The sequence below is a fragment of the Lissotriton vulgaris genome, chromosome 7 (assembly GCF_964263255.1).
Source record: "Lissotriton vulgaris chromosome 7, aLisVul1.2, whole genome shotgun sequence".
Taxonomy (NCBI): domain Eukaryota; kingdom Metazoa; phylum Chordata; class Amphibia; order Caudata; family Salamandridae; genus Lissotriton; species Lissotriton vulgaris.
In genome coordinates, this window is record NC_141695.1 from 256,051,815 (window position 1) to 256,069,690 (window position 17,876).

Below are 17,876 nucleotides of genomic sequence, written 5' to 3' on the forward strand. Positions count from 1 at the left end.
AGCCACTATGCCTACCCAGGCAAATGAGATACCATTTTTCTCAGGAGACCTGGGGGAACGCTGGGTGGGTGGAAATTTGTTGATCCACGCAGATTCCGGAACTTTCCACCACAGAAATGTGAGGAAAATGCGTTTTTTCCCCAATTTCTTAGCTTTGCAAGGGATTCTGGGTAAGAGAACCTGGGGGTAGGCAGTCGAGTGACCCCATCCTGAATTCCCCTGCGTGTCTACTTTTCAAAAATGTTTGCTAGGTTTCCCTAGGTGCTGGCAGAGCTAGGGCTCAAAAACAAAAGGTAGTCTCTTTGTCCAAAGAGCGCAAGATTTCACTGGGAAATTGAGGTGCGACCACGTTGCGTTTTGCGCTGTTTCGTGTCGCAGCCACTATGCCTACCCACGCAAGTGAGGTACCATTGTTTTCGGGAGACCTGGGGGAACACTGGGTGGGTGGAAATTTGTTGATCCAAGCAGATTCCAGAACTTTCCTCCACAGAAATGTGAGGAAAATGTGTTTTTTTGGTCAAATTCGTAGGTTTGCAAGGGATTCTGGGTAACAAGACCTGGTGGTAGGCAGTCAAGTCACCCCATCCTGAATTCCCCTGGGTGTCTACTTTTCAAAAATGTATAGGTTTGCTAGGTTTCCCTAGGTGCCGGCAGAGCTAGGGTGCAAAAACTACAGGTAGGCACTTTGCTAAAAAAGGGTCAATTTGTAACTGCAAAATTTAGGTGTCACCACTTTGCATTTTGCGCCGTTTCCTGTCGCAGGCACAAGGGCGACCCACACAAGTGAGGTACCGTTTTTATCGGGAGACTTGGGGTAATTCAGATTTGTAAATCAACTGTTATTACCAATTGAGCTTTTGCGCATTTCTCCCTTTCAATGAAAGACATTGTGTAAAAAAAAAATAATTTTGAAAAATTACCAATAATTCTCATGCTAGTATGAGTATTCCCAATTTTGAAAATTAGCAATAATATACTGTTTCTGAACTCTATATTTTGTACCCAATTCAGAAATACATAGGTGTCTTTCATACAGATTTTTCCATGTATACATTTTCCAAGACAAAGTGCTCTATACCCAGTAAATGAAAAAATACCATTGCAAGTTGCTGCTCAGTTTTTGGATCTGGGTTCGTCGGGTTCTTGGTGAAACTACAAGTCCTATATATCCCCACAACCAGGAAGGTCTAACGGATGTAACGGTATCTTGCTTTCTAAGAGCTGTCAAAACTAGAAAAAGTTATAGGTGAAAACGTTGAGACAAAAGGCTGTTTTTTTCAACAAATTTTCAATTATTCCAATATTTAACTGTTAGTTTCTATAAAGAAACCTTCATGGATTTAGACAAATGACCCCTTTCTGAATTCAGAATTTTGTCTACTTTTTGAAAATGTACAGCTTTCTAGGATCCATTATTGCTTTCAAACTCATTTCTACCATTAACTGGAAGGAGGTGGAAAGCTCTAAAAATAGCAAAAATAGGCTATGTCCCAGAAAAATGCCAAAACTGTGTGAAAAATGTCGGTTCTCTGACAAAAGACTGTCATTTCCTAAAAGCTGAGAAAATGGAGATTTCAGCCCCACAAACCCTTTTTTGATAACATTTTCAGGGAAAAACCCAGAGGCTTTCATTTGCAGCCCGTTTTTCCCATTTTTCTGAAAAAAACAAAAAAATCACTATATTTTGGTTAATTTCTGGGACCCCTCCAAGGTAATCCACAAACCCTGGGCGCCTTTAGAATCCACATGATGTTGGAAGAAAAGGACGCAAATTTGGCGTGGATAGCTTATGTGGTCAAAAAGTTACAGGGGCCTAAGCGCGCACTACCCCAAATAGCCAAAAAAGGGCTCAGCACAGGAGGGGAAAAGGCCCAGCAGCGAAGGGGTTAAAGGGAGCCAGTTGAGCTCCGCCAATGCAGCTGTTACAGACTTACACTTGGAAATGTTCTTCAGCAATAGACATACTGCGTTCTGCAGCATCTGAAGCTTGTTTAGTGTTGTCTGTTTAATGACTAAATAAAAGGCATTACAATAATGAAGCCTAGCTATAACAAGGGAGCTGTTTTTTTGTAAATTGGGCAAATCTATTCAGCAGTGACACGCTTTGAGCAGCAGAGGTGATACACCAGTTCTGCGGGAGACGCACCATGCTGTTGAGGAGACGTTGGTTCTTCTGAATCCAAGGAAGGGCTGGCAGAGCATCTACAGGTTCTCTCCCAAGGGTCCAGGACTGGGGTGGCACCACATGAGAGGGCCGTACTCAGAGATGATGGGTTCAAGGTTGTTGGAAGTCTAGCCCTTGGAGTCACTTTAGGGTTCTTGGTTTAGAGATGCAAGTCCAGTCCTTCTAACCCAGGCAAGATGGCAGTAGAGCAGTAGGTTAGCAGGGCAACAGTCTGTGACAGAGTGACTGTCCTTTGAGTAGTCTTGCATTACTTCTTCCTGGCATGGTCCACAGGTCTAGATGTGTACTAAAGATTTGGGATTAAGGGTCCAATATTTATAGCTGGTGTCCCCTTTGAAGTAGAGGATCTTTAGAGGATCCCACCCCCTGTGGAGTGAGGATTCCTTTTGCTCTCTGCCCTGCTCCCAGCGTGTCAAACCTTTGTGAGAGTGCTCAGGCAGGACCTTCGTGATGTACATGGGTGGTAGTTGACAACTTATTTTCCTTGTTAAAACTAGAGTTGCCTATCCTTCCAACATCTATCTTCCCTTTGTCTCACTGTCTGGGAGGAATACCAACAGCTAACTACACCTAGTCATGTCTCCATAGATAAGGTTGTAGGCACTAAACGGTTAGGAAAGGAAAATTATAACTTTCTGAAATTAGTATTTCCTGAATTTTGATTTGAATTCTGACATTATCGTTAAAGGGGGTTTGTAATTACAATTCTTTAGGTACCAAACTCAGAATTGTTTGTCTGCTCACTACTAAGTACTATGGGCGCTGCTTTCTGGGCTGTTTAGGACCAATTCTAGGGGTGACAAATGTATATTAAAAAGGAAGGTTTGGTCCTGGCAAAAGATGTATTTTTCCAGGTCGATATGCCAATCAGAAATAGTGCACACACAGACTGCAATGTCAGGCCTGAAACATGTTTAAATGGCTACTTAAGTAGGTGACACAATGAGTGCTGCAGGCCCACTTGTAGCCATTAATTTACCGGTCCTGGGCACATGCTGTACTACTTTACTGGGGGCTTACAAGTCAATCAATCAATCAGGGGTTTACAAAGCATGCTATTCACCAGTGAGGGTCTCAAGGCGCTGGGTGGGGGGGGGGGGGGGGGGGGGTAAGTGGGGGTAGGCAGCTCCAGCTCAGTCAAAGAGAAAGGTCTTGAGGTCCTTCCTGAAGATGTGGATGTTAGGGGAGCGTCTGATGTAGTAAGTAAATTAAGTAAAATTAAACAGGCCAAATGGGTGTAAGCCAATTCTACCATGTTTTGTGGAGGGAGCACAAGCACGTTGGCACTTGTTTAGCAGTGGTAAAGTGTTCAGAGTCGTAAAAGCCAAAAAACATAGGTTAAAAAACAGGAGAGGGAAAGGAAAGCGTTTGAGGATGACCATCCAGAAATGGCCACATCCAACAACTGTGCAACCCCAAATTAATCTATGACTAAAAGTTTCCTGTGATTCAGGTGGAGAATGTTCAAAGAAAGTGCGCCAGCTGGTGAAATTGTAATGTGCAGCAGGCTAAAATATGATGAACCACTTAGCATTATTTTGTTTTGCAGAAACAAAATTCCCAGTTCTTTCTGCAAAGGAAAAAAGCAATGGCCTTGACACATGTGGAGTTTGGCAATTGGGAATTGTTGTTTTACTCTTCCTCCATTGCAATACCTTTAGTGACAGTCAACAACAAAGAACAAAGAACTAAGCATAAGAAAGCCTGCATTAAAAGTTTAAATAGGACACTAAATAGGCCTGATAAAAGGCAGTGTGTGAACTGTGCTAATTGAGGCTCGCCATTCATTACCCCATGATTCACCTAACTCTAATGGAGGTGGGGAGACAATAGTGAGGAGGATGGGAGGTACTCATTATTGCCAGATTTCCAGTGTATGTCTCTCTCTCTAAATGACCCCAGATGATATTATATCAAGTGGAAATGCTGCTCATGTGTAATACACAGCAACATACCCATGATAAGCTAGAGTACCAACTGAAATTTGCTTTCATTGAAGTTGGTAATCTCAATTAAATTGCAAAATTATATTTACTCTCAAATTGTAATTGCAACTGGTGTGGTAATATTGCAGGTTTACTTAGCACAAAAGTAATCAGTTAAAATCTATAAAAATGTGTGTGCTGGAAAAGGCAAATAATGGGAACTCTGTGAAACAAACAAGGACCCCCTGATGCAGTTCAATTTCCTGGGTCAGGGCAAATTGCATATGTGAGTAGAATACCCAGGCAAATTATAGGAAACAACTAGCACATAAGAAGTGGCTAAACCACAAGAAGAAAAATTACATTCCACTATTGTTTGTACATACCAAAATATAAATTTAATACAAGTTAGAATCACATTCGATAAAATTGATGCATCATTTTACACAAAAAGATAAAAAAGCATTATAGCATATGCATAACTTCAATCATACGAGTAATCATTTTTTAAAAAATTATTGGATGGTTTCCTGTCTCCTGTCTACGCGTTTCGACACTGTTAAAGTGCCTTCCTCAGGACTGTACCATCGTGCTGTAAAAAACATTTTTAAAAAAGAATATTTTTACTATATTGTATTTCTATGTACATATCACAATAGTGTAAAAATTTAACAAAATGTGCTAGTCATTTATATCTTCATAGATTGATAATACCGCTTCTAAATATCTCATAGTGTCTCAAATATACAGCATTGCCATAGTTTATACATATAACCTAGATATTTCATTACACATGGATGACATTTCTACAGATACAACTCAATACATATGTCAAGAAGCATATTGATTACTGATTGATTAGGTTATCTATACATGGATCAATAATGACCAAATGAATTTATCAGTATACCTTAATTAAATGTACTGTGGTGTAAGTGGGGAAAAAAACGCCATCCAATGCGTAATATATAATGGACAAATCAAGTAATCAATATGCTTCTTGACATATGTATTGAGTTGTATCTGTAGAAATGTCATCCATGTGTAATGAAATATCTAGGTTATATGTATAAACTATGGCAATGCTGTATATTTGAGACACTATGAGATATTTAGAAGCGGTATTATCAATCTATGAAGATATAAATGACTAGCACATTTTGTTAAATTTTTACACTATTGTGATATGTACATAGAAATACAATATAGTAAAAATATTCTTTTTTAAAAATGTTTTTTACAGCACAATGGTACAGTCCTGAGGAAGGCACTTTAACAGTGTCAAAACGCGTAGACAGGAGACAGGAAACCATCCAATAATTTTTTTAAAAATGATTACTCGTATGATTGAAGTTATGCATATGCTATAATGCTTTTTTATCTTTTTGTGTAAAATGATGTATCAATTTTATCGAATGTGATTCTAACTTGTATTAAATTTATATTTTGGTATGTACAAACAATAGTGAAATGTAATTTTTCTTCTTGTGGTTTAGCCACTTCTTATGTGCTAGTTGTTTACTATAATTTGCCTGGGTATTCTACTCACATAAATAATGGGAACTCATCACCTTAGTAAATGTTCAATACTTATGCTTTACCTCCAAATAGAATGTGTAGAAGTTTGGATTTAAGGTAATACCAGAATTACCACCAGAAACAACCTCCTGACATAAAAGCCATGGTAGTTGAACTCTATGTCCCCACCGGTGCCGCAGGACATTCCACTCAAACTGTCTCCTGTATTTATGAACAGTGCCACTTCTAATAACAAAAAATGCAGACCACTGCAGATAGGTTTAATATGGCCTACACTCTAGAATCAATTATTAGAATGTATACTTTAATAAAAATGTTAGAAGTGAAGAATGGAACATGAGACATTATATTTTGAAGACAGCGTCTTACATTTCTATGGAAGAGGGTCTATATTCACACCTCACCAGTTAATTTGTCTTTTAATAAATGTTAGAATGATTGCAAGAATGAACAGTCTAGCTGTCTCCTACCCGGAGTTAGCCTTATTAGATTTAATACTGCATCTCATTGTTTGTCTATTGAATAGCCAGCATTGCTACAGTAAAGATAGCTTTTGGGTTCTTTTTCACTGTAAGGACATGTATTACATTACATTTCTACATGTTTCTGCCTTATGGGCAGTAAGGCATAATAAGAAATGACAATAATATTTAAAATGATGATGTGGACGTGTTACTTAAAAGCTGCTTCAGTCAAGCTACAAAAGTAGGCCTGAAGCCTTGTTTTACACTGTCAATGTGGTGGGTGGCACAATGGATACATTTTATAACATATTCTAGGGATTTATAGGTAAGTCAAATGATGTATGCCAATGAGGTGTAAATCAATTTCATCACGGTGAAAGCAGAGGCGCTTGCAGCTTACTACTGGGTAGCAGGGGTAAAGTGCACATAGTTGTACAGACAGAAACAAAATAGAGGCGTAAACCATACCCAAATGGTCAATTCCTACAGACAGTGTATTTGCGGAGCAGAAGTGCTGAATTTCCAGTTCAAGCTTATTTGAATGCTATTGGTGCCACCACCACATGACCAAGCAACCAAAGTTTAAAGGGTCTGAATTCCTAATGTATGTTTGAGTAACCTCTACGATGATTTTCCTACTTAGAATCTTTCAATGCATTTGACAATTATGGAAAGATCGTCTTCCAAGTCTTTAAAATATGGTTTTTCCAATGCATTTAAACTTTTCTTACCTTGTTTTATCTGCATAATGCACAGCATCAAATATATCCTTATATTCATATTGAAATTGTTGAATTTCATCACTTCCTTGTTCGGTTATTAAAATGTCAAGTGCCTGCATGAATACACAAAGAATAGTGAGAAGACTGAACGCCAAGTTTACCACTCCACAAACAACAACTATGTTGTGCATGACAGCCAGAAAGTATAGCATTATTAATCCCATTTCACCAACAGTGCAAGACCTCCCCAGTGTCTATTGGATCTTTAGCCTGTGTACGGCCTAAATAGTATGTTCTAACAAACTGCATTTGTCCCTGCTGGGCCCAAATAAACTATACTTTTATGAAGAATCCTGATCACTTTTTCAGACTTGAAATTCTAGCTTCGATACCTACTAGGGAAATCTTGCTAAAACAGATGTGTTAATGTGTGAATGAGTTGAGTGATGCAAAAGGAATACCTGATGTGACTTATCTACCTTGTATGGTTCAAGCAAGTTGAGGAGTATGAGTACTTTATTTGCCAACATTAATGGTGGACTCCTGTCCAAGAGGGCTTGATCTAAGGCCAGTAGCTTATTTAACTAACCAACACGTATATTTATGCTGCTAGATGATATTAAATCAGGTGACCAACATATCACAACCCATTCTGGGATCTAAAGGCTGCTTTCGCTTTCAGAAGTGTGTCAAATTGGGAGTACTGTGGGGTGTCATACATGTTTTTAGTTTTTTTAAGACACTAGCTTAGTTATTTACCCAATATGACAACTGGTATGTAGAGTTAATTACAAGCCTCTGTATACATTCATCCAGTACCTGTGTGCAAGTTTATCACTGGGGTCAATTTTGCATATTGGTATGCATGTATACTCATTTTACACCGGCATTCCCACAACTCTGACTCAAAAATTATAGCATGCCATGATTTCAAGATCCAACTTTTCCCCTGAAGTTGCACATGCCTTTGTGAACATTTTTTTCACCATATTCCACCAAATAGTTTATTTTGAATAAAGTGCACTTGGTCAATCCCATAAAACTCTATTGGATGTACTCCAGGAGGGGTACAATTACTGGAGAAGGGTCAGTTAAGCTATGTTAACCAGTAGCGGCAGTGAGTCCACTCGTTACTCCTTAATGTGAGCAAAGTCAAGTCAAGTCAAGTCAAGTCATAAAATTTGTATAGCGCACTACATACCCAAAGGGTTTCAAGGCGCTTAAGGAAGGGGAGGAGGATTATTTGTCAAATATCCACGTTTTAAGCTGCTTTCTGAACGCTAGGTGATTCTGGGTGAGGCGAAGGTAGGCGGGGAGTAAGTTCCATGTTTTGGCGGCCAGGTATGAAAAGGATCTGCCTCCCATGGTGGTCTTGTTGATGCGAGGTACATTGGCGAAGGCTTGGCTGGAAGAGCGAAGTTGGCGGGAGGGGGTGTAGAAGGACAGTCGAGAGTTGAGGCAATCTGGTCCGATGTCGTAGAGTGATTTGTGTGCGTGGGTAAGCAGTCGGAAAGTGATCCTCTTATTGACGGGTAGCCAGTGGAGGTCTTTAAGGTGACCAGAGATGTGTTCGTTGCGTGGGATGTCTAATATGAGCCTGGCTGAGGCGTTTTGGATACGTTGTAGTTTCTTCTGGAGTTTAGCGGTGGTACCTGCGTAGAGGGTGTTTCCGTAGTCCAGTCGGCTCGTGACTAGAGCGTGGGTGACTGTTTTCCTTGTTTCGGAAGGGATCCAGCGAAATGTTTTTCTGAGCATGCGAAGAATGTTAAAGCAGGAAGAGGATACGGCGCTGACTTGTCTGTTCATTGAGAGTGAAGAATCCAGGATGACGCCATGGTTCCGTGCGTGGTCTGTCGGGATGGGTGCTTTTCCGAGGGCTTCCGGCCACCAGGAGTCGTCCCATGCAGAGGGGGATGTGCCTAAGATGAGGACTTCTGTTTTGTCTGAGTTCAGTTTCAGACGGCTTTGTTTCATCCATTCGGCGACTTCTTTCATTCCTTCGTGTAGGTTAGTTTTGGCGGTGCTGGGGTCCTTGGTGAGAGAGAGGATCAGTTGAGTGTCGTCCGCGTAAGAGATGATGTTGAGGTTGTGTTGGCGGGCGATGGCCGCAAGGGGGCTCATGTATACGTTGAAGAGGGTGGGACTGAGTGAGGATCCTTGTGGTACGCCGCAGATGATTTCAGAGGCCTCGGACTTGTATGGTGGGAGGCGGACTCTCTGGGTTCTTCCGGTGAGGAACGAGGTGATCCATTCCAGTGCTTTTCCTTGGATTCCGATGTTTCTGAGGCGTTGTAAAAGGGTGCTGTGGCAGACTGTGTCGAAGGCTGCAGAGAGGTCGAGGAGGATGAGGGCGACAGTGTCTCCATTGTCCAGTAGAGTTCGAATGTCGTCTGTTGCTGCGATGAGGGCGGTCTCAGTGCTGTGTTTGGCTCGGAAGCCAGATTGTGAGGGGTCGAGTGATTTGTTGGCTTCGAGGAAGGCGGCGAGCTGGTTGTTGACGGCTTTCTCTATGACTTTGGCTGGGAATGGAAGAAGTGAGATGGGGCGGTAGTTTTTGAGTTCGGTGGGGTCTGCTGTTGGTTTTTTCAGAAGGGCGGTGAGTTCAGCGTGTTTCCAGTCTTCTGGGAAGGTAGCGGATTTGAAGGAGCAGTTGATGACGTCTCGGAGGTGCGGAGCTATGACGGAGTCTGCTTTGTTGAAGATGTGGTGAGGGCATGGGTCTGTGGGGGATCCAGAGTGGATGGAATTCATCAGGCGGATGGTGTCCTCAGTGGAGATAGGGTTCCAGTCGTTAAGGGTGTTTACGGGGGGAAGATGGTCAGCAGATGGTAGGGTGGGTTGGCTTTCGGGTTGGTTGTCAAAGCTGTTGTGGATGTCAGCAATCTTGTTGTGGAAAAAAAGAGGCTAGGGAGTCGCAGAGGGTTTGAGAGGGGGTGATGTCGTTGGAGTTGGCCGAGGGGTTGGAAAATTCCTTGACGATGTTGAAAAGTTCCTTGCTGTTGTGGTCCAGTCGATCCTTGAATGCTGTTTTCTTGGTTTTTCGGATCAGTTGGTGGTGTGTACGGGTGGCGCTTTTGAAGGCGTCCTTGTTGCTGGTGGATGGGTCTTTTTTCCAGGCCTTTTCAAGGGATCGGCACAGTTTCTTGGACTTCTTGAGATCATCGTTGAACCATGAGGCCTTCTTGTTGCCAAGTTTGTGTTGACGTTTTTTCAGTGGTGCTAAGGTGTCGGCTGTGTTGGATAACCAAAGGGTGAGGTTGGAGGCGGCTTCGTTGGCGTTAGAAGAGAGGGCTGGGGAGGTTCGAAGGAGCGATGTGGAGATCTGATCCGTGGTGATTTTGTTCCAGTTTCTTTGTAGAGTTGGTTGGAGGTGGATGATGGGTTTCGGCTTGTTGTAGGTGAAGTGAACGCAGCTGTGGTCAGTCCAGAGGAGATCCGTAGTGTGGCTGAAGGAGACATGGTTGCTGGAGGTGAAGATGGGGTCGAGTGTGTGACCTGCGATGTGGGTGGGGGAAGTGACCAGTTGTTTAAGTCCGAGGTTGGCGAGGTTGTCTAAGAGGGTGGCGGTGTTGCGGTCGTTGATCTTTTCAAGGTGGAAGTTGAGGTCTCCCAGCAGGATGTAGTCTTTGGAGGGGAGCGCGTGTGGGGTGATGAAGTCCGTGATGTCTTCACTGAATTTTGCGCGGGGTCCTGGTGGTCTGTAGAGGAGGGTGCCTCTGAGAGTTGTATTGGGGTCGATGTGGATCTGGAAGTGAAGGTGTTCGGAGTTGGCGAGGTTTGCGTCAGAGCTGGTTGAGATGCGGATTGATTTCTTATGGACGATAGCGATTCCTCCTCCTGTATGGTCGGTGCGGTCCTTGCGTGTGATCTTATAGTCATCAGGGATAGCGATGGCGATGTCAGGGGCGGAGGAAGCGTTCATCCAAGTTTCTGTTAGGAAGGCGACGTCAGGAGAGATGGTGTCTAGTAGGTTCCAAAGGTCAATGGCGTGCCTGTGGACTGATCGGGTGTTGAGAAGGATGCATTGTAGGAGGTTGGGGTCGGGAATCTGTGGTGTGGTTGTAGCGGAGATGTTGTCGGTGCCGCTAAATTTGCAGGAGAAGCAGGAGAACGGTCCATGGGTGCGTCCAGGAGCGGCTTGGACGCAGTTGGGGGCGCGGCCAGGGTTAAGGGCTAGGAGGGTGGCGGCATCGTAGGAAATGCGGGATGGCTGGGCAGCGTGAGGGGCAGGGGGTGTGGCGCTGGGCGCGGTCCAGGCGCGGACGGGCGTAGACGGGCTTACCTTTGGCGCACCTTCGGCGTGGCCGTAGCGCGTGGACGCTGCGCGTGGAGGCATTGGCCATAAATGGATGGTGGAGGGGGCGGAGCGTGGGAGGGTCAGCAGCTGGGAGGCGGTAGCAGGGAGGAGGGGCGGTCCGGGGACACACAACAAGATGGAGGGTCACAGGGCACCGGGGGCAAAAGGCTAAATTTATTAAACACACACAGCGCGAGGCTGAATTAAATAAAGAAATGCAGCGCGAGGCGGAATTAATGAAATTAACACAGCGCGAGGCAAAATAAAATAAATAAACACAGCGCCAGGCAAAAATTAAATAAATAAACACAGCGCGAGTCAAAGTTAAGTAAATATGCTGTTACAGCTATGTAATCTCGAAGCGGTACCACCAGCCGGCCAGATCGTCAACAGGAGCTGGGATCAGGGAGCATGGGGGGAGCGACCGTGCTGGATGAGGTCCAGGTGATCACAGCGCGTCAGAGGAGGTAGGGAGCACTCTGTTCGTGGGTGGGAGGGTCAGCAGCTGGGAGGCGGTAGCAGGGAGGAGGGGCGGTCCGGGGACACACAACAAGATGGAGGGTCACAGGGCACCGGGGGCAAAAGGCTAAATTTATTAAACACACACAGCGCGAGGCTGAATTAAATAAAGAAATGCAGCGCGAGGCGGAATTAATGAAATTAACACAGCGCGAGGCAAAATAAAATAAATAAACACAGCGCCAGGCAAAAATTAAATAAATAAACACAGCGCGAGTCAAAGTTAAGTAAATATGCTGTTACAGCTATGTAATCTCGAAGCGGTACCACCAGCCGGCCAGATCGTCAACAGGAGCTGGGATCAGGGAGCATGGGGGGAGCGACCGTGCTGGATGAGGTCCAGGTGATGTAGTCCCAGATAGTGCAGCTGACACAGTTTTCACCAGGCTGGCCCTTGGATGCAGATCAGGATTCCAGCAGGACAAACCTCCTTCTTCTTGTAGTTTCAGGCAGCAGAAGTGAGAGGCTATGCAGCTCTCACATATTATTCAGTGGTCTCTGGCAACAAGATGTGGAGCATCCCTGTCCAATGCGGAGCAGGGTAAATCCCCAAATCATGAACACTTCATGATCCATGCCATGTCGCATATTCTTGCCACTGGAAGCATTATTCTTATAAAATCAATAATGGCTCAAAATACAGCAGAGCAGCAGGAGCTATATAAACCATCTCCCAGTGTGGTTTATTTCTATAGCTCTCCTTCCCCAACCATCAGCAAATTCCGTCCTTAAGCCTCCCCTTCTTGAAGGAAGAGGGGGCGGGCCTGGCAGACAAGCTGATCTTCCCTGCTCTCCTTTGAAGCTCATGCTTTATGGCCCATCCCCTTTGGAGCTTTCTCCATCAGATAGACTCTGCCTGGCCAAACCAAGTATCACCTAATCAAGGTGGCTTAGCTAATCCTCTCCAGGGTAACCAGTCAGGGAAGACTGCTGGAGGCTGGATTTTGACTTACAGAAAAGAAAGACATAACTTATTTTCTGCAAAAGTTAGGATAAATTCAGCAATGGCAAATTGCTGGATTTATCAATATCATTCTATTCAGTCCTTGAATGTTATTTTCCATACTTTCCTGGCAGTAGTTATCTGTCCATAACATATTGTCAGTTTAGACTATGAGGCCCACTATTTACAATGTGGAACATGAAATGTGCAATTTGTTCCTCACAAGGGTTTATAGAACCGATTTTATAAAGAGACTGATCATAATTACAGGACCCTCCACCCCTGGGTCACCAAGGGAATGCCTAATATTTAAAAATTATGTTGAATAACTCTTCACAGCACCAAAGTTGACTTACTTTGTAATGAATTCCCACCACATGGAAAAAACAAAATGGGCAATGTTTGCTCACCAGGGTATATAAAATAACTTTTTTAGGGACCCTGCTTATAGTTACATGACCCCCTCCAACCCTGGAACACCTAGGGGAGACCTAGGGGGAGGGGTACCAAAAATAAAATAAATAAGGTATATTATCACTTTTAAAGTGCCCCTACCACTAAAGTCGAGTTTTCAGTGAATGTACTTTTAAAAGCAGTGCTGCAACACAAGGCTGATTTTAAAATGATCTAAGGTTCTCAGAAGTGAATACATGCAAGTGCACAAAGGCTGCTGGCCTCTAAACTGCCATGCCCTATCAAATATTAGGGACTTAGAGGTAGTTTATATCTCCTTGCCCTATTATCTACTAGGCAAGTATTCAGTAAGTTATGCCAATTATAAGTGTACCTCAAGTCAGCTAACACCAGTCTCATTCAGTCCAAAACAACTGGGGTTGAACAGGCAAAAATGTAACTTTCTAAAATAATGCAATAAAGCTGCAACCTAGGCGTACCACAAAGATGCTCCTCATGACGTATTTTGTCATATATGTAGGTACAGTAAATACACACTACAATCCCTGTCACAGGTGCACTTTAGGCACCATTTACAATGATCCTACAGGGAGGTTAACTAGGCCAAATAGGGGTTTTGAATGTATAAAACATGTTTCAGAGGAAAAGCATAGGAACTTTGCTACGGTTTATTGGTGATAAAGTGCAAAGATCCCTAAAATCAGAAAAAATAGCATCCACAAAAAGGCAATAAATCTTTGTGTGATCATGCAGAAAAGTGAAATATACTACAGCTACCTTCGTTTTTCTCACGTGAGTCTGTGTGGTTTCTTTTTGCCTTGTGTTTATTCATCCATACACATTTTTGGGGCCTGCTTGTATCGCTTACACATACAATCCTGGGTGCTCATAATATGCAGCTATCAGTTCTGTCACTGTCATTAGTTGCAGCGGCACCGAAGTAATGGCTCTGAGGTGCCCACCGTACACCAAATTATGATCGACTTGTACTTCCCAAAAGGGGCAAGTGGACCGATTTTCATCCTCAAATTAGTGCACATGGCATCCTTGCTGTACCACTGGGTTACAGGTGTGTATGCGTGTCTGTTTCTTCGAATGTGTTCTTCTGTGTTTGTGACTTGTTCTGTGGGCAAGTGTGCACCATACTGTGGGTTAGCTAGTGTTTAATTCTGTTTCTGTTTGGTTCAGCTCATGCCTGTAGAAGTTCACTTCCGAGGATATTTTAATTCACCCAAAGATGTCTTAAGGCATGGGCAAAGTGGCCAATTGCCCAGGGATCCTATCTCCTAAGTGACCGCATAGTAAAGTGTTGTCTCTCACTGTCTCTTATTCTGTCTAACTTTTATTGAGTCCTCTGTCAGATCCACTTTGCCTGTCTCCTCCTTCCTCTCCCTAGGAACTCGTCTATTTTCATCACTATTTTAAGGATTTTTGGGGCCCAGAAAAGTCATATTTCAGCTGTTTTCAGGGTTTTTTAAAGTATAATCCCATATTGGTTGGCATCATGCAGACAAGAATTAGTAGAATATAAGTAATAAAATTCAAAGTAGTTCAAAACAAGCGGTCCAAAACAATGCCTTGTTCAGAGCCCTAAAATACGAAAGATGGCTGTGAACTTAACAAGCAACTCAGCCATCAGTAGGAATGTTAAGAGGAATTGCACCTTAGTGCAGCCCAGATCTGTAAAGACCCACAGATTTCATTACAAGACCGGAGGCTACATTATGAATTACCTTTTAATGCAGTCACAAGCAGCCGCACTACATCATAAATAAAACATTTCTAAAATGGAATGAACATAAGGTATTAAAGGCATGTGCCACAAACGGACTGCTTCTTTTAAATGCGGCTCACAAGCAGATAAGTTCCCTTTACTTCTCCTGTATCAACTGTTTTTCTCCTGTTTTAACTGTTATTCTCACCAAAATGTGAGGTTTTATATCTTTCTAAAAATGCCCTGTTAGCTTGTTGCTTAACTTATTACCGATTCTTCTCCTTAGCCTTGCTGACTTTATCTTTTTTAAGGGCTGTTTCACCTCCCTTCCCCCCTCCCTCCTCCCTCTGATTTCCAATTTTTGGTCATCAGTCTACCCCCCCCCCCCCGGCCCCCCCCCACTGTTCTCACCGGAGCTTATTTCTCCGTAATCGCTCTACCTCTTGTCCCATGTTTTGGCAAGCCCTTGACTTCCCCTCGTGTCCGGATTGCTCTGTCTCGAGCGTCCGACCTCCATAGCCTTTTCTGCCTTGCCGCAAGGCAGAGGAATGACCCTTGGCAAAGACGACGCTATGCGCTTGTGTTTCCAAGGGTCATTCCTCTAATCTGACACAATACAAGCTTGAACACTCATATCAGTTGCTCCGCTCTGTTTTTTTCACCGATCGAAAGCCGAAGGACAATTTATTAACTCTCTTTTTACCGATCTATACATTATTTATTTATATTTAACGCTATGACCTAAAAAGAATTTTTCAGGGTTTTTTAAAGTATAATCCCATATTGGTTGGCATCATGCAGACAAGAATTAGTAGAATATAAGTAATCAAATTCAAAGTAGTTCAAAACAAGCGGCCCAAAACAATGCCTTGTTCAGAGCCCTAAAATACGAAAGATGGCTGTGAACTTAACAAGCAACTCAGCCATCAGTAGGAATGTTAAGAGGAATTGCACCTTAGTGCAGCCCAGATCTGTAAAGACCCACAGATTTCATTACAAGACCAGAGGCTACATTATGAATTACCTTTTAATGCAGTCACAAGCAGCCGCACTACATCATAAATAAAACATTTCTAAAATGGAATGAACATAAGGTATTAAAGGCATGTGCCACAAACGGACTGCTTCTTTTAAATGCGGCTCACAAGCAGATAAGTTCCCTTTACTTCTCCTGTATCAACTGTTTTTCTCCTGTTTTAACTGTTATTCTCACCAAAATGTGAGGTTTTATATCTTTCTAAAAATGCCCTGTTAGCTGTTTGCTTAACTTATTACCGATTCTTCTCCTTAGCCTTGCTGACTTTATCTTTTTTAAGGGCTGTTTCACCTCCCTTCCCCCCTCCCTCCTCCCTCTGATTTCCAATTTTTGGTCATCAGTCCACCTCAACCCCCCCCCCCCCCCCCCCCCCACTGTTCTCACCGGAGCTTATTTCTCCGTAATCGCTCTACCTCTTGTCCCATGTTTTGGCAAGCCCTTGACTTCCCCTCGTGTCCGGATTGCTCTGTCTCGAGCGTCCGACCTCCATAGCCTTTTCTGCCTTGCCGCAAGGCAGAGGAATGACCCTTGGCAAAGACGACGCTATGCGCTTGTGTTTCCAAGGGTCATTCCTCTAATCTGACACAATACAAGCTTGAACACTCATATCAGTTGCTCCGCTCTGTTTTTTTCACCGATCGAAAGCCGAAGGACAATTTATTAACTCTCTTTTTACCGATCTCTACATCATTATTTATTTATATTTAACGCTATGACCTAAAAAGAATTTATCGGCCAGTACCTTGCTAACCTAGTTTAATTAGCCACATTTTCTTCAACCTGTTATTATTACATTTTGACAGTAATAATGTCAGATTTTGACTCTGATGATGCTGCACAAAGCTCCCCTAGTATCAATAAGGAGTCTCTTAAAAATGTTATTAAAAGAGAAATGAAGTCCGTTATGATGGATGCACTCAAAGGGGTTATGTCCTCTAAAAGGCACCTTCCCCTTGATCAGGCCAACCTCCGTGAAAAACTCACTACACATAATTTTTCTCGGGGGAAGAGAGCCAAGAAATCATCAGCCTTTGAGGAGCACTATGGGAGGTCCTAGCACCTCTAATGCCTTGGGAGGTCTTAGCACCTCAAGTGTTCAAGGAGGTCCTCACACCTCAATTACTACTGGTGTCCCTAGCGGCACAATTTATTCGGGTGTCCCACGCGGCACAAATAAAACGGCTGCCCTTCGCAGTGCAAATAATATGGATGTCCCTAGCGACACAATTTTTGAAAGTCCTCATAACATTCCAGAGAGCAATTCTGAGGAAGAAGGACACTTGCTTAACCCTCATGATGAGTTTGTCCTCGACCTGGACGATGAGGAGCTAGAATATATTAGCCAACCTGATGTGCAATCTCCCTGCTCTTCCAAGGACGTTATTCTCAACCCCCTGGGTGAGGAGATGTTCTCCCCCCTTAATATCTCCCACCCCAGAAGCTCCCAATAGTTCCCACAGGAACATGTGGCGAAGTTTATTCAGAGATGGCTCAGAAACTCTCTGAAAAAGAAACTTGCAGTACCCTTAGGACCGAGTACCCTTGACCGACAATTCAAGATAAAGTTTGCCAACCCCCCAACCTAGATCCTGATTTGATGAAGTTTTTATTCAAGTTGGGAAGAGACCAGAGAAAAGGTTTAGAAAGGTCTTTTAAGGGCTGCCAAGATCGCCTTCTGGATGTCCTGGGTCCCTTGAGCAGAATTTTAGACTTATCAGAAGAATGTCATATCAATGACAATCCCCATGATGTTGACCTTATCAGAGGCTGGATTCAAAGACCTTTAGTCCTCTTGGGCAATGCTAATTTGAGCCTTAACATTGAAAGACGAAAAGCCCTTCTTACTAAGGTTAATCCAAAATTGGGAGAAATGGTCGAAAGAGAACATTCCCTAAACCCGAAAGGCCTACTTTTTGGTGAAGCCATGATAAAATGTGTCGGTAAATATGTCTCTACCTTCACTGCCCTCGATAAGGCCCAATCTAATTTAAAGCGTGTTTTAAATCAAAACCTTTTTGGACGGGCTGGAAGAAGGGGCTTTTCCTCCGGCCGGGTCAATCAAAGGCCCTATTCAAGATTTAGAGGCTGAGGAAGAGGCATCTACACATCCAACCAATT

At 43.3% G+C, this 17,876-nt stretch overlaps 1 protein-coding gene across 2 annotated transcripts in view; it reads right to left on the reverse strand.

Annotated features, from left to right (window-relative positions):
- LOC147701323 (uncharacterized) overlaps positions 1–17,876 on the reverse strand; it is a 104,689-nt gene that overhangs the window by 46,440 nt on the left and 40,373 nt on the right. For both annotated transcript variants that reach the window (XM_086930040.1, XM_086930039.1), the window contains exon 6: positions 6,845–6,948. In XM_086930040.1, the coding sequence (XP_086786166.1) occupies positions 6,845–6,948 (104 nt within the window). The remainder of the gene's footprint in view (positions 1–6,844; positions 6,949–17,876) is intronic.